Below are 24,484 nucleotides of genomic sequence, written 5' to 3'. Positions count from 1 at the left end.
AGGAGAGAAGAGAGGAGGGGAAAAGGGAAGAATGTAAGCGCAGGGAGCCGGTATTTATCGGCAAAACAATGAGGAATTTTGGGACTAAGTTAGGGGCAGTTTAGTCTTTTGGCGCGGTTAACTTTTTGAGTCATGAACCACTATCTGTGGTGGGGTTTAGTATCCTTTTAATTGTGCTTACGTCAGCGTGTGGGTCATTTTTTAAGCTTAGTTCTGAAGAAAAACAGGTGGGATCTGTCCGGACACGTGTCCGTTCATGGTAAGCTGTTTGGTGACATAGTTAATGTGGGTTGGGTTTGCTAGGTTTGGTCATTGCTTTTGAGCCTCTCATTAATTAATTAATTAACCAAATTTCGGCAATTTTTTTTTATTAAAACTCTAAACTGAGCCTCTCATTAATTAATTAAGTAAACAAATTTCGGCATTTTTAATTAAAACAGATGATATCCTGATGAATCGGACGTGAAATACGTGAGCAATTCACCAGATAGTGAGGATAATTTTTTGTTAGGAAATTTGAGTAAGAATAATGGCTTCAACTGTAACCTGCAAATAAATAAAGAAACTCATGAATGAGCGTCGGAAGAGTGTCCGACGTATCTACTCCAATGCTTAACTCAACAGGTGAAGAAGAAAGTAAGGACGACTGTATATGTGGTAATATATGCGAGTGTTTGAGAGTTCAGAATTCCAGAATCCGTAAATGAGAAACTATTTATATGAGGATATCTCATCATTACCTTGTTTTCAGTGCTCACTTGCTAAGTATGGTAAGTCGGCTGCCCATATCATGTACTTCTGATGGCTTCTCTCACACGCCAAACCCATGTTATTCTAACAGATAAGATAGCTCATACCGATACACTCGAGTGTGGTGTACTTCTCGAGGTAGCCCGGATAGAAGTTCCCGGGAACTTGCATGAGAGCCCGGGCTCATGGTAGCCCAGAGAGAAAATGTCCCGGGCACTCACCTACCCCGCTGTTGAAGAAATCCTCCTGCACATATACTCTGATTTGAGTTATCCATATAATATCCTAGTTCATCCATGACCCGGACTCTCATCATGAGGTATCAAAAACTCTAAACTAAGTGTATTTAAGATTCAGTTATAATAAATATATTCCTCAATTTTTTTTAAAAAAAAATTGTTTTAGAATTTTAATCCATGTTTTATTTATTTTTAAAATATAAAGACAACGTAATAAATGTTAAATAAAAGACGGCAGCCCGACATGCGTCATTTATATGTGGTGGAAAATGGCATTTGATTTTGATACGTGTTCTTAAGTGAATATTTGTGGTTGCTTTAATAATTTACAATTAATTTTCTTGATCCACACCTTGCGACAACGACCGAGTACTCGCCTTATCAAGTTCTTGTGTCCTTTTACAATAACCCACTTGGAAAATATTAAAATTAGAACTAAATAAAATAAGTGGTTATTTTCCCGAAGCAAAATAAGTCTGTGCGCCTACTTATTTATTTTAGTCGTTATCATGCAAAACTAATGCAGTTGAGTTTTCAAGGTGAATGGAAATTATAATATAATTAAGAAAAGTGATGCATAACTGATAACTAAAAAACTTCCGAGTGTAATAAATAACACTTAATTTCTAAATGAGATGTCAAAACTTTTAAATTTGTAAGAGAATCATGTATGCAATTTCCTAATTACTTCATTAATGTTTTCAATATATAATTAAAAAGTATTTAATAATTAGAGAGTGTTTAACTGGGGTTGTTTTGTTTTATAACACTGGTCAAACTTTTTTTAAAAAAAATAGCCTCTAGTAGTGTATTTGTTCACTACATTGGGAGGGTTATTTTTTTAAAAAAAGTTTGACCAAATCTATTTTCTTAAATATCCCGTTTAACTGAGCTTGTAAGCTCTAAAAAATAGCTTATAAGCTCTCATGGTTTGCTTAGTAAAAAAAGTTACAACCAACTTATAAGCGATCCAAATAAGTTGTTTAAAAGGTTACAATTATTTTAAAAAAAGTTAGGATACAATATATTTTTTAAAAAAATATTATATTTCGCTTCTCCAAAATATCTCTATATATTTTTTAAAATTCTAATTTAATTTTTATTTCTTAAATCCCCATTTTATCGCTTTGTTTTTTTTTTTTTTTTAACAAATTTAAAATACGGTTTAGTTCTATCTTTTATTAAGGTATTAAAAAAATGTTAATATTTTATCGAATATATTATTAACTGCAATTTTTAGTTAATATTTTATTTTCACACATTAAACATAATAATAAATATTTATTTCTCCAACTAAAATAAATTTTTCTAAATAAAAATAGATTTATTTTTTAAAAAATATTAAAATTATAAAACTATTTTCGTGTATATATATATATATATCTATGAAAGTTAATGTGTTTAACATAAAAATACAATTTATTAATCAAAGACAAAAAATTAAACTTTAATGACCAAAATAAAATAGAATAAATCATGTACAAGTATAAAATTTGTGCGGTGTCTTATGGCAAAATATTCACTAAAAAAATTGTAAATAGTTTACAAAATCATTACTAATTAAACTACGAAAAACGATCTTCCTTAACATGTTAAAGAAAGTAAATTGCATCACAAATAAACAAAAACAAAACCACGATGCAACAACTGTATTGCCGAAATCCGAAGCCACAAACAACTCTTCAATCAATACTTTACACAAGTGTCTCTAACACTTCACGGCAACACAACAAACATTGTAAGTCGATCACGGAAAACATTCACTGATGTAATTATTTGCTCTTCCTTCGACTCTCAAATCTACCGTCTCAAAACCACTTTCCGTAGCAGCAATGATATCTTATTTATAGACTTCATTTATCCTAAAGTTTATTTATTGTATATAGTCCTATACAAATAAGAAAACAAAAATTCCATTAGGAAATAAAATCTTTTGAACAATAGTATAATATCTAGATATCTTATAATAAATATTAATAATATCACAATATTATCAAAAAATTTTTTGATAATTTTGACAATAAAATTTTTTTTTAATTCCAAAAACATTAATATATTTAAATTATTTAAAATAAGTTCATTCAAACTTATTTTTAAAATAAAACCTTTGTTTTAATAAAGTTTACTCAAACACCATCTTACCTTTAAAATATTAATCTCATCACTTTCACCATATAGTGTATACGCTGAAATCATTAGAAAATGGTTAAATTATTTCCTACGTTATTCCTTGTCCACTTTGATTGATTAAGAATCGCCATTGTTTGTTCATGGATTCCGTTCATGATTGCTTTGCTTCATCTTTCCGTAGCAGGCATCTTTATTAACTAATCTTATTCGGACAAAACGGAGCTTAATTAAGAAAAAAGCGAGGTTAAACTTTACGGCGTAATTTTGATTTAATGGTTAGCATGTTGCTCCGATCCCTTTTTTTTTCAATCTCCTCTCTAAATTGTTCGATTTCATTATTATATTTTAATTGCTTTCCCCCCGCTGAGGATACTGCTTGCATTTTTATTTACCAAGCCTGCAAGTATTTCATGTGACACTGGGTCCAAGAAAGAACATGATTCTGAAAGTGTTTAGGTATGAGACTGTACATTTGAGAAAGACTTTAGATATTAGACAGCTACCACTTATATCAATAAAATATATTTTTTTTCCGGAGCTAATCAATTTAAAACTTTAAAGCTCAGTGCTTGACTTGTGATTATTATGATATGAGTGATTTTTTGAAAAGCTTCTCATGGTACATAGGGATGTAAATGAGTCGAGCTGTTTGCGAGTTTTTCGGATCTCGGCTCGTTAAAAAGCTCGTTCGGGCTCGTTCGTTAAGCTTATCGAGCCGAGCCCGAGCATTATTTTGGGTTCGACAATTTTGTTGAGCCGAGCTTGAGATTAATGATGTTCGGCTCGTTAGCTCGTGAACATGTTCGATAATAGGTTCGTGAGCTCGAGCTCGAGCTCGGCTCGTTTAGCTGGCTCGTGAGCTCGAGCTCGAGCTCGGCTCGTTTAAGTGGTCGAGGGGAAAAAAACGGAAATATTAGCGACGGTTTTTACTAAACCGTCGCTATATAGCGACGGTCTGCATTAAAACCGTCGCATATTAAATTAAGCGACGGTTTATTAAAACCCGTCGCTATTATAGCGACAGTTTACATCAAACCGTCGCTATAATAGCGACTGTTATGAATAAACCGTCGCCGATTAATATAAGCGACGGTTTTAGGAAACCGTCGCTGATAGCAACGGTTTTGGGGTTTAGGGTTTTAGCAAACTGTCTATAAATTGTCGCATTTAGAGTCGTTTGTAACATTTGCACTTAGTTATCCTGAGTGTTTATTAAATAGATATATCCGTTGTCCTTACAATCGAAAAAAATGTCAGAACAAACCATATTTAGACGAAATTACAAACCATTTGTGTTTCCTAATAAAAAGTACAAAATTGTTGATGTCAATCGAAAAAAGAGTCTTGGATACTACGAACCATTTGTGTTTCCTACGCAAGCCTCGCAAGTTGTGTATTTGACTTATCCAACAACGAAGAGAGCAGAATCAGATTGGATGCATGTGAGTACTCTACGTAGGCGAGCTTATGTCACTGATGTTGAGCCATATACTGAGCATAATCAAATTGATGCGAACGATGCATTTCAAAACAACGAAAGTGGACCTCATGACATCTCAACTCCATTTCTTTTATCGTCTCAAAATCTAGTCGATGTTAATGTTATGTACGACAACGAAATTGATTTGAACTGAAAGTGAAACAGAAGAGGTTCAATATTCGAGCGACGATGTTCGTGACATTTATTGAATTGTACTTTGGAAAAAATATATATTTCATTAATTATAAATGTTAATGTTTTACATTTATTGAATTTATTTTAGCGAGCACGACATGGCAGAGATCCAACGTCATGGGAGCTATACGTTCACACACATCGACATGCAGATGGATCTTTCGTTGACACGCGATCCCGCCTGCTCCACGTAAGTTTATTAACTTTCATTATTCTCATCAACGTTACATTAAGAAAATTCAATTTGATTCATTTTAAATCAACATCACAGGAGGAGATGTAGCGCTACATGTCTGATTCATTTTGTATGAAACACTTGTATTATTATTTGTAGATTAATAATATGATTACATTTTTCAAATTTTGTTAATTTTTTTTCGATTATACGGCACAATATATTTTTATTTCAGATTTAAATAATTATAACATTTAAAAAAAACATTTAGCGGCGGTTTTTGTTCAAACCGTCGCGACATTAGCGACGGGTTTTATAAAACCCGTCGCTAATGGCGACAGGTTTGACATACTGTCGCTATAATATCGACGGTCTAAAATAACCGTCGCTTTTTGGCGACGATGTCTGTAACTAGCGCTATTTGCGACAGTTGTAGAAAAACGTCGTCGATCAGATCGGCGACAGTTTAAGAAAAACTTCGCCGATCCAGATCGGTGACGTTTTTGTAAATACCCGTCGCTATTAGCGAACCCGAGCCAGGCTCATTAAACAAGATAAACGAGACATTAACGAGCCGAGCCCGAGCTTCATAAATTCCGAACGAGCCGAGCCCGAGCTTCAAACCCGAGGCTCGTAACGAGCTCGAGCCGATCCCGAGCCCGGGCCCGAGTCGAGAAAATAACGAGCCGAGCCGAGCCCGAGCCAGCTACTGCTCGGCTCGGCTCGGCTCCTTTACATCCCTAATGGTACATATGAATGATGACATAAGCATATTATAAGACTCATGTTGGTACAGTGAAGAGAATCGTCGAATCTGAAACGTTACAAGTAATATATCAGTTTTCAAAAAAAAAAATTTATTTGCACGATGCTGGACTTTTCTTCGTTTAATGAGATCCTACGTTGCAAATATTTCTCCACTCTACATTGAAGGATGATCATTGGTCCAAACATTTGGGGTTTTTATTTGATTCCACATAAAAATATTTTTTAAATGCAAAATTTATCACAAGGGTAATATGCTTAAAGTAGATTTAACTAAACCCCTTCAAATTTATGCGATAATAATTTTATAAGAAAAAAAAATGCAATTTTTTTCATGTAAATTGTCAATTTTGGATTTTACTCCTGTAATTCGTAAATGTTTGATTTTTATACCGTAACTTGAATTTTTTTTTTACTTTTAGTCTTTTTTTTTTCTCGAACCACTAAATCTATTTTATATGTTGTATTTGGTATTGATTCTCTCCTACACAACACCTATGGCGAGAGTTAAGCCAGTACTCAAATAAAAATTATCCTATGAAAGAGATAGAAAATAAAAAAAATGATCCTTACAGTGTGTTTGGCAAACAAGATTTGAGAGGATTTCGTGGGATTTGAAATTGGATTTGGAAATTCAAGTATTTGAAATTCCTTTTGGTATTTGGTTTAAAATTTAAAAATGATATTTACAAATCCATTTCTTGTTTGGAGAAAAAAAGATTCGAATTTGAAATTTTAAAATTTTACTAAACTACCCTTAGAAATCATATAAACATAAATAACTAAAAAAAGATTAGAAATTAATAATTCTTCTCTATTATTTGTATTTGTAAATTCAAAAATTAATTATTATTTATTAATCATAGTGCACATAAAATAATAATTAAAAAATCATCAAACAACTTCAAATTTAACATAAAATTAATTATTAGACGTAAAAAGAGGCTTTGGTAATTACTATAAGTTTATTATATTAATCAATAAATAACACAAGAAACTTATAAAATTTAAACGAAATCTTTCAACTTCTAAAAAAAGTTAAAAGGAAAAAAGTCTAACCATTTAGAAACTTTTGGTGGAGAATGATGTGTTGGATAAAAAAAGTAATTTTATGTTTTTAAAATCCAAATCCCACCAAATCTTATCAAATTTGATGAGATTTGGATATATACTTGTTGAAATCCCATGAAATCCTAAGCAAATCCGAATCCTTTTTTTTTTGAACATCTTGACAAACAGTAAAAATAGGATTTTGAAATCTAAATCCCATGAAATTCTCCCAAATCCTGGTTGCCAAAACACTGTTAATGCTTCAAAATAGAGGAAAAAAATTTGTCATGTACAAATTTATTTTTTTATTACATAATTTAATTTTTTTGGTTTTTTTTTCTGGAAATCACTAAATCCACCGAATATTGATTATTTGATACTAATACTCTTTTATGTAATTCATCTGACACGAATAAAGTTTGTCATTTTTTTTTATATTTTTGATTATGTATATTTTAATGTATGAAATATAAAGTTTTATTCTCGTCACATAAACCACATAAAAGAGTATTGATATCAAATAATCAATATTCAGTGGATTTATTGATTTGAGAAAAAAAAGCCAAAAAAATTGAATTATGTAATAAAAAACAAAATTTTACAAGTTACAAAACTGAACTAAAACATTTCAACTTACCTACTAAAATTGTAAATTTCTAAATTTTATAAGCTTTCTTCCGCTCCATGCTCACGCTTATTCTATCCCGGAATTTAATCGTCTGGTTGATGGTTAATTTCAAATCATTAATGAGTAGGTCGTAATCTTGTGAGACGATCTCACGAATTTTTATCTGTGAGACAGATCAACCCTACTGATATTCACAATAAAAAGTAATATTTATAGCATAAAAAGTAATATTCATAGCATAAAAAGTAATATTTTTTCATGGATGACTCAAATAAGACATCCGTATCACAAAATACGATCCGTGAGACCGTCTCATACAAATTTTTGCCTTCATTAATATGTATTTTTATGATAGTAAGTACGTAGTTTAAGATTGATCAAAAATATATTGAACTAAATATAACAACAAAATATAATAATTATAAGGAAAGTATAGAAATTAATTTTTTTGAAATATATTTATAACAAAAATGATTAAAATGATTTATTAATAGTTATGTGGATTCTCGATAGAGATGTTAAAATGGATTAGACATGTCAGACCTTCCCATCTAACCTTGTAAAATAGATGAGTTGGTTTCAATTTTCCCACCCACCAAAATCAGGGATCACCTCTCCCCTCCCCACCTTGCCATTGTTATCTTGCGGGCTAGCTAGTCTACCCTACCAAATTATACATAAAATTGGTAAGGTTATGTCGAATTGGCACACCTCGCCACCTTAAATAGATGGTTGGATTCGTAATTTTTCAACTCGCAAAAAACTAGTTGTTTGTTTCGCATATCTGTTTTGACATCTTTATTTTTGGAGGATAAAAGATAAATTTTCCTTGCAAGAATAAAAATTAGGTAAGCCGATTAAATTTATTATAGTTTCACACACAAAAAATATATCTATCTAATGTTACATCGATATTAATCGGAAAAATGACGAACAAAAATAGATATTTGATAATATAGATAATCAAAATCGAAAAAAAAAAACAAAAGGAAACACTGCAGATACATATAGCTTTTTCATGCATGCTCGTAAACAGAGCTCGATCTGATTTCGACAATATATTATCTATTTTTTTATAAATTAACTAAGCAAAATAACCTGCTATTCTTAACATCTCTGTAAAAAAAACATCAGCGTCTTCAAACAATATTTGTGTTTGATAATCACAGTGATATAAATTTACACACACATACTTACAAACGTGGAGCGTGTAGGAAAAGCAGGGACCAATAATTACACGCGTATATACGTGGAACGTGTACGTAGAAAAATACTTTCAAATAATTGCATTTAATTCTTATATATACAAACCATAAAAATTAAATAGTTCTGCCACAGAGGAATAAAGATTAGATCGAATCTAAAGGAAAAAGGGATGAAAAAGAGAAGAATGAAGATTTATCAGCTTTAAGACTTTTCCGAACTCCACTTAATTTGCTTGTCACCACCACCGAGGTGAATTTGACGCACATTCTTTGAACCATTTTTTTTTCGAAAAAAGAAAATAAATTTATTTGTAAATTTTCAAACTTCATTGTTACAGTTCCTAAAGTCCCGAGTTTGTGTAAGATAATGAAGGTTTCAAACATTTGATATTTATTGTGATATTTTCTGTGTCTGAAAACTTGAGAGTTCTGATACGGCATGCAAGCAGAAATTATACTTTATTCTTTCTTCTAGAACTCTTTAATTATTTCATAGGATACACACACATGTCTGCGTGTGTGCGTAACAAATGTATGTTTATATTATAATGTGGAATTTATTAATTATTTTGTGCCTGATATTCTCCATTTTTGTACTCAGTCAAGCCACCCGAATTTGAATAGTAAACATTAAATCACTTTTCTCATTCACTAAAGTTGTTAAAATTGGGATCTAACAGCTACCAACATGGGCGGCACCAAGCTATAATGTTGCTATTTGGACCACATTTCTCACATGTAAGATTAAAGTAATTAAATTATTGTCTGGGTAATTTTGGGGACCTGCTTTTTATCTTTTTTTTTTCCTGACGAATTTACCTTTATTTTTTAGATTCACTTTATTTAACCAAATTAATAATTGAATAAGTTTGGTATTTAACTGTATTTAACCAATTAATAATTGAATAAGTTTTGGATTTGAATGGAAATTTATTAATATAATTGGATTCTAGAGGGAAAAAATATGTTTGGCAAAAATATTCAGCTTAATAAAGATAGTCAATGGAGGATCTTCTTGGTTAAATTAGAGATAAATTTTTAGATCAAAATATAAATTTATCCTAACTTTTATTATTCAAAAAACTTTGTTTAAATTCCCCGAAATGTTAAAAAATGATAACAAAACCCTTATATTTATTGCTTTAATTGATTGATTTACTTGGGCCAGAAATGGAAAAAAAAAAAAAAGAGACAAAAATACCTTTATATTTATTGATTTTAATTGATTGATTTAATTGGGCCAGAAATAGTATCAGAGTAGAGGTATATTTATTTCAAATACTCAAAATTATTATTATTGTGTAATTAAATATTTGAGGAGTAGAATTTCTCAAATAATACGGATCCAAACATAGGTTAGAGATTAATCATTTGCGAGAATTATTCCAATACTTTAGAATATTTGGAAAAAAAAAGATCTAACCAATGTTAGATATTGGAAGTATTTTGAAACTTATCAGAATTCAAAAGTAAAATTATGATTCAGTCTAATAAGTTCTTGGAAATATCAGATTCCTCTATTCTTTGGAGATCTTAGGGAAATCTAAAAGACGTTTCATAATTTAGTTATATTGATGTATTATATACCACAAAAGGTGGAAAAAATGAAAGAAAAACAAGAAGAGATTCTTGTAAAACTAAAGGATATTCAAACAAGAGTTAAAGCTCTAGAACAAGAGTAGGTCTCATGTGAGACCGTCTCACGGATCTTAACCCGTGAGACGGGTCAACCCTACCCATATTCACAATATAAAGTAATACTCTTAGCATAAAAAGTAATATTTTTTTATGGATGACCCAAATAAGAGATCTGTATCACAAATACGACCTGTGAGACCGTCTCACACATGTTTTTGCCCTAGAACAACAAGCAAGTTCTAGTAAAATGACTTCAATAACCAGGTTACCACCATCCTTTGATAATGAACATATATATTACACCAAAAATGGACGACCAAGTTGATGCCAAAACCTTTAACTAACAAAGATAAAATGACCAATTTAATTAAAAATTTCTCTGAGAAGAAATTAATGCGATGACAACTTTAGAAATGATTGCTCTAAATGATCTCTAAGACCTTGCAAAATCTTTTACAAATATGAAGGTCGTAGATCTGAAGATTCACAACTGGAGTGAACCACCCGCAATAACATGTCCATCTTCTCAATTTTTACGGTGAGGGACCATACAAAAACATTTTTTTGGGGACCATACAAAAGCAAAAGATTTTCTGACAAAGATAAAGCAGGCATGTGATCTAACAACTCCATTAGTGTAGGATGAATCAAAACTAAAAGATGATTTTACTGACTAGTGGAAGATTAACTACTCAACAGCCCATAAATACAAGTCACTAATTAGTGGTTGAAAAGGCCATAACTCACAAGATGCTGTTAGCCACAATTGATAGAATAATTCACAAGATTTGAATTTCGAATTCCAAATCCACATGGACTTCAATAAATACCAAAGTAGAAGGAAGATAAACATGTAATTCAACATCTTCATTTTTCTCTCAAAATAAAATTGTAATACTTTTATTTATTCTACGTGTGTTGTAATTACGACTATTATATGTAGGTAAACAAGTTTCTGCTCCTATACAGGAAGCAACTATGTATTAATAAATTGTATGTTTGAATAAAAAGACCAAAGCTTACTGTCCATCTCTTATATTATTTTTGAATTGAATTACTTTGGTGTGCACCCTGAGGTAGAAAACGAAACTGAATTGTGTTAGGTGCTGTTGAAGAAATCTACATCAAGAACAATATGTTGCGACTGCGTGGTTGGATTGTGAAGAATAATCTATAAAACCAGATGGATAAAACCCGACGACACTCTGGTCAAAAAGATAAACTGTTAAATTTATTATACAGAATCATGATGGATCATAAAAAAAATCAATAATCAGAAACATGATATGTAGGCTGAAAACTTTGCGTAGCTTCATGTTTTTGGGCTATATGTACGTTTTTAAGAAATGTTTTACAATACTACGTATCATAATTATGAAGCTTAAGAATATTTTTGATATTTTAAAATATTCGGGAGCAGGGGCGTAGCCAGAATTTCAAAATATGGGGGGCTAGAAAGTAAAAAAAAAAATTAATCTAGAAATCAATACAACATTTCCACATGAAATAAAAATTAAGTGCAAACCACGATTTTCACAATATAATCATCTGTTAGGATCAATGGAATCCGGATATCTCCACACTGGTATGATATTGTCCACTTTAGGTTTTAACCCTCGTGGTTTTGCTTTTGGAACTACCCAAAAGGCATCGTCCCAATGGAAATATCATTCCATCTTTATTAACCAATGATATTTCTCTAGATCTTCCAATGTGGGATTTTGGTTGCATCCCAACAATCCTCCCCTCAAACGAAATTCCACTATTATTCTCATGGTCCGAGCCTCCCCTCAAGCTTTATTTGTCCTCCAATCGAGGTTACTCCACTTCACTGCGTTGGAGCGCACGTCTTACATGAATACTGGGAGCATAAACCACCCCGAGAGTTTAATCAAGGATTTTTACCGGGAGCCCTCACCTCCTTCGTTTAGGTATCGAGGATTCTACCTACACGGCTCGATCTAGACCATGGCTCTGATACCACTTGTTAGGACCAGTGGAATCCGGATATCTCCACAATGGTATGATATTGTCCACTTTAAGTTTTAACTCTCATGATTTTGCTTTTGAAACCGCCCAAAAGGCCTCGTCTCAATGGAGATATCATTCCATCTTTATTATCACATGATCTTTCTAGATCTTCTAATGTGGGATTTTGGTTGCTTCCCAACATCATCAAAGACTAAATAGATAATTCATTGTGATAGGATTCCATAAAAGAATATAATTAATTTATTACAAGTTTTTAATCTTGAACCTAGAATAGACCAAACCTAGATTCAAAAACACTAGAAATTACAAGAATTTTGGGGAAAACATAAACCAATCAACCCCAAATAATTTAAACTTGAAACCTAACAATAAAGAAAGATTATGCTTAAAAAAGATAAATTAAATTATTGAGAGATACCTGACAAGTATATAGAATAAAGTGATCGATAAAAAGATTATAGAAAAAAAGGAGAAAATTGGGAAAAAAAGAGAATAAGGGTCAAAGAGGGATGTGACCTAAGGTGGGACTTGAGAGAATTGAAAGATGAATTCAATTTCCACGTAAGCTGTGAGAGAAGCTTTTTATTTTCTCTTCTTTTTTTTCTTTTTATTTTATTTTGTATCTTATGGCTATATATATATATAAAAAAAAAAATCCAAAATCTTGGCTGGGCTTGAGCCCACCCCAGCCCATACTGTCCCTACGCCTCTGTTCGGGAGCTCAAACAAATTTTAGAAGGTGCAAGGAATGAAGATAAAGTTAAGTTTAAGATTGAGGAGTTATTGTCAAATTGTCCATAAATTTTTAGTTAGTCACATTGGGCTTTGTTCATTTCCTACATGAAATATAAACGGACGTGAAACATTGATTGCGGCTTCACAACCATGTTGCACCTTGTCAGTCTATCTCCTTCCTCGTCGAATGTTACAAATGTCTGGATCAAACATTAAAATAATAAAGAAAACCCAATAAATCGAGTAAAGTTATACCACACAATAGACAATTTTTTAGATTGTATTTATCGTAGATTTACAACATAACATTGATGTTCTCATCAAGAGTCAGCGTAGCGAAAATGACGATCAAGAAAATGCTATGGTCGGATTAATGTCGATAAAAAAAGGCTAAATTAGGGTCTATAATGCATACACGGAAAACTGAAAAGTATGTGGGCTGCTACGGACGCTTATATACGTTGTTACATCTCAAAGAAATACATAATATGCACATTGCCAATTATCCCTTATATATTAGTGATTAAGACCTGGCCCACTAACAACCACACCGCATTCGACGTGGCCCGTTAATTCTCAGTTAGTGGGCCGGATTTCAATACGTTCTAACAGCTCAAAGAAATACACGATTTTAAAAAAAAAAAGAAAAAAGATAAATTGAATCAAGTGTTAAGACGTAAAAATTCAATAATAAATATTTAAACGAGTACTCTGTTAATCTTTATTTGGAGTTAAGAATTTCAAATTTATAATAATAAATGGCGAAAACTTGTGTGAGACGGTCTCACGGGTCGTATTTTGTGAGACAGATCTTTATTTGGATAATCCATGAAAAAGTATTACTTTTTATGTTAAGAGTATTACTTTTTATTGTGAATATGAGTAGGGTTGACCCGTCTCATAGATTGTGATCCGTGAGACGGTCTCACATGAGACCTACTCATAATAAATATGTTGGAGTTGTTTTGATAAATTCATTCTACATTTGAGTTATTTTTTTATAGTAGATTTTTTCAGGTCCATAGAAATTTAATATAAATATAGTGAGTGACATGGCTTTTGTGACATCATATTTGCAATCAAATGGATAGGTCATACCACGTTAATTGTGATATTTATGAGAATGCTGAATATCTTTTTCCACTAATGTTCCAAAAACATGAATTAGATTTTTTTAAGGAAATTGAAGATGCCTGATTTTCCTAATCAATCATACTCAAAATTCCGAATGCAGACAGACATTTTGTGGACAGGTCTTTTCTCCAAAAATCAATAATTAATCAACCACGACCCGAAGGAAACTTCCACGCTTAATTACTTTCCTGAGATTGTATCGTCTCCCATTTGCATATTATAATTTCAAATTATCGAACAAACAGATATTCGTTACTTTTAGTTTTTGTGTTATTTTACTCAACAATTAAAAGAAAATGCAAATAAACTTTGATGTCAATATTTTTTCCGCATTAATTTTGAGTTCAGATATACAAAGAGACGAGTCAACCCTACCGATATTCACAATAAAAAGCAATACTATTAGCATAAAAAATAATATTTTTTCATGGATAACCCAAATAAGATATTTGTCTCACAAAATACGACTCGTAAGACCGTTTCACATAAGTTTTTGCCATCAAGAAAAATGGAAAATCAAATAACGTATCATCCATCATCTTTCAAATTTTTTTTTTTAAAAAAAAATTTGTTTACATTTATAACATTGATTCAATCTATCCAAGTCTCCCATTTTACGCTTTTCGAGTTCACCCCTTCACATTTTACAGTAATTAGCACCATAACCATGAGACCTATATAAATTGACTCCATTTCCAAACTTTATCCACATATCATCAACAAATTAAAAAATAAAAATGTCTAAAGCTACAGCCAAGGTTGTTTTCCTAATGGCACTCCTGCTTTTCTCCAGCTTCTCTCTGTCCTTCTCAACTCTTCCTGATCATCCCCCTCTTCATATCGATCAAGTAGAAGCCAAACAAGAGGTATGTCATCATGTTTTTTTTCAGAAAATAATTATTTTATTATTATCAATCCATTACGAGTTAATAAAACTATGTCTCGATTGGCCTGGATCCGATCCCGTGTGCATGTATGTAGATTCCGAAAAATCGTACGAACTGGATTGAAACGTGACGTTTGAACTCTTGTACGGTTTAAAAAATTTGAGTTGCACCGTTAACTAACTATATCTTTCAGTAAGACAGCAAATACTCGATCGTACAATAACATTAAAGTTTTTGTCCTAACATTATGATTTTGATTGAAAAAATTTATCACTTATACATTTTGTTAAGGTACTAGAAGTGGAAAATAGCTGCAAGGGAATTGGAGATGAGGAATGCTTGATGAGGAGGAGTTTGGCTGCTCATATTGATTACATTTATACCCAACAAAACAAGCCATGAAGAGTTTCAGAAAAAAATTATTATAATCTTGCTTTATCAGTTAATATTGCTTATATATATATATATATATATATATATATATATATATATATATATATATATATTAAATTCTGGTTTGGTTCTGTATATTGATGTCCCTTAACTTCATAAATTTTTATATTATAATAATTATAAAAAAATATTTAAAATTACGTATAAACAAATAATAGATATAGTTTTATGCATTTGTAATTTATTCTCGCGTATATGTATAATAAATTGCTTAATTTCTATCTTGGTAACAAGTATATATGTAGCAGAATCCATTGGGAATGTTTGAGGGATGGTTAATAAAATCACGTTTCGGGGAAATTGAAGGCAAAAATGAAAAATCAGAAGAAGATTCGCAGGTTGATTTCGATCAATGAGGTAGTAAAGGTGGTTGACATTTGAATGTGATCAGGGACGGATCCAGGAATAAAAGTTGGGGGGCTTGAACTCAATATGATAAGTTATATATTATTAAAAAAAATTTACATTATATCGTTCAACGAAGTTGTGCCCTACGAGATTTTAAAACATAAAATTCATCAATAATAGATTTTACATCAATATGTTTAGCTAAATCTCGTTCAATATAGAGTGTCAAACAATCGGCAAGAAAGTCATCCTCCATTTTATTGCGAAGTGTCGTCTTCACATGCTTCATTGCTGAAAAAGCCCGCTCAGTAGTGACAGTAGACACGGGTAATGTCAAAACAAGATGAATCAATCTAGTCAACATAACATAAACACTTGACCGCCCACTCTCGGTCAATTGCTGACACAACTCAACAAGTGTAGAAACCTTTAAATTATGCATCACATCAAGTTTATAATGTATCAATTCATACTCCAAAGCAACAATTTCTTGTGCTGTGAAATCTCCAGGATAAAACTTCTTCGCAAGCTTGCAAACATCATCACTGTTAAATGAGTCAAATGAATTTTTAGGATCTAAAGCTGTACTAAGAGAAAGAAGTTTCACCGATGACTCATTGAACCGAGTATTTAACTCCATCAAAATGAAATCTATTGCTGCATTAAAACATCAAAGTGGTAATGATGTTCTATTGATGTTCCATTTTGAAATAGTTCAAGTTATAATCCTAAACAAGAATAAAATAATTATTAAACAAATAAACAAGTAATAGTCAATCAACAACTCAACAACAAACAATCAAGAAACCACAAATCACGCACAGAGAAGATATAAAAAACAAAATAAAACATGTATAGCCGATTCTTACCTAGATTGTTGCCTTGCCGATGAGCAATTCGATTTCTTCGGGAGTCCGCAATTCTATTCTGTCGCTAAAAGGCTTGGGACTTGGGAGAGAAATTTTGTAGAATTGAGGTGGGGCGGATCAGAGGATATGGGATGAATTTGGTCTCATCCTTGTAAATGGACGGGACTTGATTGGACTAAGACATTGATGTACGACGGTTTTTGAAACAACCGTCGCTATTAGCAACGGTTTTTCAAAAAACAGTCGCTATTTGAATTAAAACCGTCGCCGATCCACATCGGCGACGGTTTTACTAAAACCGTCGCAAATATTAGCGACGGTTTTTGCTAAAAAATAAAGTGGGCTGGGCTACAGCCCAGTACAACCCTAGAATAAATCCGTCTCTGAATGTGATAATAAATGTTTCGTAGCTATCAGCATTCAATAGCAATTTTTGAAATTGTGGAATGGAAGATGATGGATGATCATGTAATAATACCTTACAGAAAAAAAAAGACAAGGAAAAATTCTCAGACTGGGTACCATAGCTTTTTGTCTGATTGGCAGTAAGTGTGTATGTTCCAGCCGGTAGTGTCGATGCTACTTGTGGGGACAGTGTCCCACAGGATCTGGGCCGTTGATTTTAAAAAATTTGGTGGATCTCACATATGAATTGGTGGACTCCACATATGTTTGGTTAAAACTGAGCCTTTGATCTTCTCATGGGACAGTGCCCCAAGAGATATATAAGGTGAAATATTCCGTTCCCAGCGGTGTATTTTCGGAGTATGTGCGTTGATCAGAAGCCCCCCGCTGACACAGATTGTTGTTTCAGTTTTCTGAATTTAGAAAGCCCAATGGTTCCTTAACTTAATGTATCTTTCTTAAACAGTCGAAATTCATACATAGTTTCGTGCAAAACAAGCCCAATTGGACAAGCATTATGCGATTACTTTTTAAATTAAATAAATTTGCTTAAGTGGGATTTATTTCTTACACTCCTCAAAAATTTAAAATCTCAACCACATGCCGTTATTATAAAAATCACAATTAATATCACCTTTGCGTTTGATTATGCCTTTCAAATTTCAATCAAGAAAGCAATCTGCTGCTATGCATTAAAATCTTGCAAACCTTATTCCTTTTTCCAAATTCTCCTCAAAATCAGCCATGGCCAAATCTGTTGTCCAAACAAAACGTTCAAATCTTGGGAGAGAGATGTCTTTCGGTATAGCATCTGCGACGGCAATTCTAATGTTCTGTGCTATGTGGATCTTTACGGACCCGTTCCCAAGTTTTTCCACCTTATTCTCGACACCCAACGGGAAAAACTGCACAGACGGAGAAGCGCAAATCCTGAACATGAGCAAAGAAATTACAAAGAAAACATTCCATGATGAAGTTGGTTACACCATGGATAGACCTGTGGTGGACTGGGATGAAAAGAAAAGGGAATGGCTAAAGAATCACCCGACTTTCGGGTCAGGGGTGGAGACCCGTGTGCTAGTCCTGACGGGTTCTCAACCTACTCCGTGTAAAAATCCTGTAGGGGATTATTTGCTTTTAAGGTTATTCAAGAACAAGGTTGATTACTGTAGAATTCATGGATATGATGTCTTCTACAACAACGCGATTTTGAATCCAAAAATGCGCTCTTTTTGGGCCAAGATTCCGGTAGTCCGGGCCGCCATGGTGGCCCACCCGGAAGTGGAATGGATCTTTTGGGTCGATTCGGATGCCATTTTCACAGACATGGAGTTCAAGGTTCCACTGGAGAGGTACAAAGATCACAACCTTGTCGTTCATGGCTGGCCCAATTTGATTTACGAGAAGAAGAGCTGGGTTGGACTGAATGCGGGTATTTTTTTGATTAGAAACTGTCAATGGTCCATGGATTTCTTGCGAAAATGGGCAAGCATGGGTCCAAGCAGTCCAGATTATAAGAAATGGGGCAAAATCTTGAGATCAACCCTGAAGGACAAATTGTTCCCCGAGTCGGATGATCAGTCGGCACTTGTTTATTTACTGTTGAAAGAGAAGAAGAAATGGGGCGACATGATTTACGTAGAAAACGAGTACTTCTTGCATGGCTACTGGCGTGAAATTGTCGGGAAACTCGACAGCATCAATGAGAAATACGAGGAGGCAGAAAGAGCAGCGCCGAAGCTTAGGCGGAGGCACGCGGAAGCGGTGACGGAGAGCTTCGACGCGGCGCGAGAAAGTCTCGTGGCGGCGGGGTGGCGGCGGCCTTTTGTTACTCATTTTACTGGATGCCAGCCGTGTAGCGGGGAGCAGAACCCGGAGTACGGGAAAAATTCTTGCAGATTGGAGATGGAACGAGCTTTGAATTTCGCAGATAATCAGGTGCTGAGGAATTATGGTTTCAGACACCCAAATATCCAGGATGGATCCACCGTTAGGCCATTGCCGTTCGATTTTCCAGGTGATGAATCCGATGAGTTCACCTGAAATTAGAAATCATGCAATTTATCTTTTTTTGTTCCTTCTTGAAAAAAAAAAATTTATTTTGCGTATTAAATCCCGAAGTTATTATATGTTTCTTTCAACTTTTCTATTGATATTAGATATTTCAACTTCATATTTCTTCTCACGAAGCTTCAATCGAGTCATGTTAATTAAACATAAGCCAATGAGTCGATTAATGACAAAATTGATTTATTTTGCGGCGAAGTCTTGCTCAAACAGTCAAACTTAACATTTACTTTTAAAATTTTATGTTTTAATAGGATCGTAGTTGATCCAAACAATATACGATAGAATTTAAATAATTAGTCAATTGGGAAAGAAAATCTATTGATTGTAAATTTATTTTGTTAACATGATAAAAAAAATTTGTAATAATATAATCAGCTTCAGGTAATATTTATAATGTTGGAACAAGTGTATATTGAAAAAAAAATATTTAAAAAAAATTACAAAATCACACATCTGATTGAGTAAATAAGAGTATTCGGTAAAATAGTTTCAAAAACACATAACACAACATGAAAAAAAAAAAAAAAAAAAAAAAGAGTACAAGATCTTCCCTCCGAAATAAATGGTATTTTAAGATATCGTGTTTTTAAAAATCAGATACATACTGATTTTTAAGAACGCAGGACTTTCAAATATCATTTTTTGAAAAGGAGGCCATGTAATTCGTGGGCAGAGACAGTGTTTGGTGTCGGCAAGGAATGAAAGATGGGAGCACTTAGTCTGATAGTGATCGAAAAGTGAAATAACGCCATTACTTTGATAAAAGGAATGTAAAGGATTAAGGATACAGAATCCCAGATGCCTTAACTTTTTCTTTCTCCTAGTGGATTAAAATCCGTTAATCAGGGGAACTTTATCGTGCCTTTTGGACAAGGATAGGAATGATTACCTGGAAATTTTCGCCACTAAATTAAAGAACTTCGAATGAAACAAACACACTTTGATAATTATTATTTGGCTGATGGAGCTATTTCCAGAAAATTGACCCATTAAATTAATTATACAAATCTTTTACATTGGACGATACGTAGTTATTATATATTTTGTTTAATATCGAATCTTCCGTCGCTACAAGCTCTCGTAGCTCAGTTGGTTAGAGCACCCGTTTAGTAAGCGGGAGGTCTTGAGTTCGACTCTCAACGAGAGCAATTTTATTTTTTTGCTTCATCATTTTGTCTAAGCTTTTCTGACAATTCACGCCTGCTAGGGTTTTCAATGCTATCCGGATGACCGAACAATGTAAAAGATTTGTATAATTTTCTGTAAAGGAAATTGATTTCAATGTCATCTTCACTGGCTTGAAGCAATGGCCGTCGCAACTCCATCGCCTTTCTTTCTCTGGCTTCTGCTCGTGTTAGCTTCCGTCTTTCCTTCAATTAGCTCCGCTGCGGACTTTTCTTTGGGTAAAACTCTTGCCACTGCTGGTTTTTTAATTATTTGCTTTCCAAGATTCCTTTTTTTTTTATACAAAATAGCTCTTCCGCTAGAAGGAGAAGATTCGACACCCGAATGCTAGCTGTTAGAGTAGGGAAATAAATATTGTGGTTACAAATTGAAGTGTGACAATATTGATCGATTTTGTTTCAAGTTGTCTATCTGTTGGTTTGTGATTTTAGGGTTTTTGTGCGAAGATTAACTTTTTGCAAGTAATTAATTTTCTTCTCGGAAGTTGGTTTTACTATCTTCCCAAACTAATTGATCTTTCGAGTTCTCCATATTTTTGGCTCCCGGGAATTTAGCTCATAATACTGTAAGGTTGCATTAAGAGAGATGAATTTTAAATCCATGAATTTCATATTTTTGTAGTTTCAGAAAAACAACAACATAAACTTCAAATTCATGTAATTTTACATGGTATTTTATGTTAAATATAATGAATTTCTAGTTCGCTCAATGACGAAGATATTTGAAATTCATTATATTCTGTGTAATAACGTGTAAATAATTAAGTTATGGATTTAAGATTGCATCCATTATTTCATCTGTATCAATCAACTATAATCGAATTCCATCGATTTTAAATCCATATTACCAAACACAACCTAATAGAACACTGGGATTGTATCATCATACATCTCAAGTAAGGGTTTTATGATGAGCACATTATAATTTATTATTAAATTCTTAGATACCCTCTAATGGAGTTTAAATAGCCTAATAAAAAATTGCTGCCAAAAAGCGGAAGATGGAATAGTTTCAATTTTGGGAAGAGTGTGTATGTAGGTGTCAAGAACATTGATAAATACTATCTTTCTTTCTTCTTCTTTTTAATGATGAGAGCAGCGCGCATTTGCCATTCTTGGAAATATCTGACTCTTTTTCGTTTTGCAGTTGTTTCTGAGATTACAACGTTGCATCTATCTCCCAGCTTGGTTGTAGAAAAATCTCCAGGGTTGAAGCCTGGAACGAAAGTAAAATGTGAGAGAGTTCAAATTCATGGATTACCAAGACTTAAGCATTTGAACAAGTTTGCCAATTCTGTGAAGGTAAAAGTTTCGCATGCAAACCAGACTGGTCGTTCTCCAAATATTGAGATGTGTTTCCATAGGTGAGTTTTGTATAAAGCAGACTAAATCACACTGGGTTTAGTTAATAAATTATGTTTTGTTTCCTAATAATTCTATTCTCTTGTCCGTATCTGCTCGGAATGAGTTTTAAGTTCTCGTGAAGCATGCCACTCGAATGTTGAGCAAAACAATATTCATTAATATAATACAGGAATCTGTCACTTAGGCAAGAAAGAGCCATCAATTTGAAGCTAAAATCTCAATATCAATTTTTAGATTGGTGTTTGCTGACGTTAGACCTTGATTGTCTTGTGTTTCCTTTTACTTTGATCATCTTACCATTTCGTTTTTACTTCGATCATCTTAAAATTTCCTTTTCTGTTTCTTATATTATATGTAAGATGTGCATGTGCCTTATCTATCTGTGTGCTGTCTTCTGAAAACAGACTTTATCGCACAATTATAAATCGCAGGAATTTATCTCTTGGGATAGGAATGTGCTCTCAAGACAAGTGGGAAAGGTTTACTGAGGGATTATGGATTAAATCGATGTCTCCTTTTGATCACAAGCTCTTAGATATAAGGATGGCAGGATCTAATTCAGAAAGCCTTCAGGTCTCTCTAGCTGAAGGTTTGTCTCGATAATCCATTCTTTGATGCTGATATCATTATTACAGCTGCAGTCTTGGCCGTCTGTTACCTGTTTCAATTTCTCATTTTTTGCCGTGCCCTTTTGGTTAGTGATAGTTCCTCATTTTGCAGAATTTTTCTTGTACCGTGTAATATTCCTGTTTTGGGGGATATTGATGATGGCTCTTGCTTCCTGGCTAAGTAAATCTTTAATTTTCTACTATAGTGGTGCCATGGCAGTAGGAGTGTTTCTTGTGGCGCTAATGGTCCTTTTCCAGGTTTGTCTTTTACTTTTGCATGCATTTATTTATTAATTACTGGTGCAAAAGACCTCTGGACTTATGATTTACAGAGAATTGTTGAACTTATACTGAGTGGCTGGCTTGTTAGAAGTCCTAGAATCTCATGGACACAATTGATTTATATTTCACGGGGATGCATGTATCTAGTTTTTCTTTCTTTTTCTGCGTACTTCATTGTAATTCCTTCCACCATTTTTTTCTTGTTCTTTGACAGGGTATGAAGCTTCTTCCCACTGGTCGGAAGAGTTCGCTTGCGATTTTCCTATACTCATGCTTTGTATGTATATACAAAAACTAAAGCAACCTATTCTTCTGTTTTGTTAATTTGATTGTCTACAATGACGGTGTCTACTTTATATAAATCTTTATTCAGGTTGGACTTGGAACTTTCCTTCTACAGTACGTGCCAAGATTGTTTAGATCACTACTTATTGAGATTGGGCTTTCTGAAGACATATATGATCCTGTGAGTAAGTTGGATTCCAACACAATCTTCCACCATTAATTAGATTCTCTCGTGACGGTGGAATACAGCCATTGCACTTACATACACTTGTCTATTTGATGCAGATGGTATTATTTCTGTTGGTTTTTTTAACAATTTTTGGAGCTTGGCTGGGTTATTGGGTGGTTCGCAAATTTGTGCTCACAGAGGATGGATCCATTGACTTAGGTGTCTCTCATTTCGTTGCGTGGGCTATTCGGATAGTTTCCTCTGTGATGATTCTTCAGGTTCCTTTTTTGTTTAGTAGCAACTGAGTGTCAAAATGATCATCTCTTTGCTGGGAAAATACTGAGATGCTCTATATTGTATGCTTCAGTGTTCTGTGGACCCTTTGTTAGCTGCAGAGGCATTGATGTGTGGAATCTTCATCTCCTCGGTGTTGAAAAAATTGATACACCCGAAGCTAGTTCGTCGTGTTTATAAGTAAGTCTGTTATACCAGCATAAGCATCCGTTATATTGGTTGATAAAATTTGGTTATCGTTGTATAAAATGAACTTAAAATGTGGTGCTATATTTGGTCAAGTTCATTCTATGTAGCACAAACCGTTCGATTATATGAGTCCTCTAGGAAATTGACGATACATTGAATTTCAAGGTATGTGACAGTCTGAACAGGAGAATTGTTTCCGTGCTCTCTGTGCTTTTCTGTGATGTTTGTTCCAAAAGCTATGTTGAACAGCGGATTGCATTTTGGTATGCAAAATAATACGCGCAATTCCTGCAGAAAGTTGTCAAGATTCAACAAGATCAATCACGGAAAATCACCCGATCCCTATGCATCACCAGCCAACATCTCATCCGAAGCTAAACCCTTGAACAGAACTCCTTATTCTTCCAGTCGAGATGCCAAACCCTTGAACAGAACTTCTTCCAGTCGAGGCAGGTTTCCTTGAGAAATCTAATATTCTTCCCTTCAAACTGAATCATCAAATTTTAAGTATGCAGTCTTCTTGACATGTTATTTTTTTCCCATACTCTCAGCTTCAACTAGCCAGTCGCCCACAAGATTGTCTAATGCAGAGACGTTCTATTCTACGTTCCATGAGACCCCTGATCGAAGAAAGTTTTCCAAGGCTGAATGGAATAAATTCAGCAGGGAATCCACACAGCAAGCGCTAGAAGGTCTCGTTTCTTCTCCAGATTTTAGCAGATGGGCCGTCGCTCATGCGGATAGGATAACATTGGCTCCAAAGAAAGAGGAAGTTGAAAACAAGAATCGGAGATGGTTCAGTTTGTTTTGAAGATTCATGTTGATTCAAGTTGGCGCACATTCTGTACTTTAGAGTGGTGATACTTGTTTGATTAACCCTCGTGTTTTATCAACTGTAGGCCGGCTAACCTATTGACTTCGACGATGTTTACTCAAAAATAGTCGCGGCTAATGTAGAAT

The 24,484-nt window shown here is 33.5% G+C and overlaps 3 protein-coding genes and 1 non-coding gene across 5 annotated transcripts; all 4 read left to right on the top strand.

The window, feature by feature from the left end:
• Positions 1 to 14,728: 14,728 nt before the first annotated feature.
• Positions 14,729 to 15,844, top strand: LOC140837656 (phytosulfokines-like). Its single transcript, XM_073203768.1, has 2 exons — positions 14,729 to 14,982; positions 15,295 to 15,844. Exons 1-2 carry the CDS (start codon positions 14,854 to 14,856, stop codon positions 15,403 to 15,405), a joined length of 240 nt encoding a protein of 79 aa, XP_073059869.1. The 5' UTR covers positions 14,729 to 14,853; the 3' UTR covers positions 15,406 to 15,844.
• A 1,730-nt stretch (positions 15,845 to 17,574) lies between these two features.
• On the top strand, positions 17,575 to 19,249 carry LOC140838261 (glycosyltransferase 6-like). Its single transcript, XM_073204430.1, has one exon. It carries the CDS (start codon positions 17,823 to 17,825, stop codon positions 19,119 to 19,121), a length of 1,299 nt encoding a protein of 432 aa, XP_073060531.1. The 5' UTR covers positions 17,575 to 17,822; the 3' UTR covers positions 19,122 to 19,249.
• A 973-nt stretch (positions 19,250 to 20,222) lies between these two features.
• TRNAT-AGU (transfer RNA threonine (anticodon AGU)) lies at positions 20,223 to 20,296 on the top strand. The gene has a single exon. It is a non-coding gene; the product is annotated as a tRNA-Thr (tRNA).
• LOC140838260 (uncharacterized) lies at positions 20,268 to 24,343 on the top strand. Of its 2 annotated transcripts, none has more exons than XM_073204428.1 (10): positions 20,268 to 20,551; positions 21,480 to 21,696; positions 22,129 to 22,286; positions 22,418 to 22,563; positions 22,802 to 22,864; positions 22,961 to 23,053; positions 23,158 to 23,319; positions 23,409 to 23,515; positions 23,819 to 23,973; positions 24,076 to 24,343. In XM_073204428.1, exons 1-10 carry the CDS (start codon positions 20,455 to 20,457, stop codon positions 24,333 to 24,335), a joined length of 1,458 nt encoding a protein of 485 aa, XP_073060529.1. In that variant the 5' UTR covers positions 20,268 to 20,454; the 3' UTR covers positions 24,336 to 24,343. The 2 variants fall into 2 exon arrangements, with proteins under 2 accessions (XP_073060529.1, XP_073060530.1); XM_073204429.1 differs by having other exon boundaries at positions 20,269 to 20,551; positions 23,819 to 23,977.
• The last annotated feature ends 141 nt before the right edge of the window (positions 24,344 to 24,484 follow it).

Source organism: Primulina eburnea, chromosome 8 (assembly GCF_022965805.1).
Source record: "Primulina eburnea isolate SZY01 chromosome 8, ASM2296580v1, whole genome shotgun sequence".
In the NCBI taxonomy this organism is placed as follows: Eukaryota; Viridiplantae; Streptophyta; class Magnoliopsida; order Lamiales; family Gesneriaceae; genus Primulina; species Primulina eburnea.
Note: the sequence above shows the minus strand (reverse complement) of the source record. Positions and strands in the feature narration are given on the sequence as shown.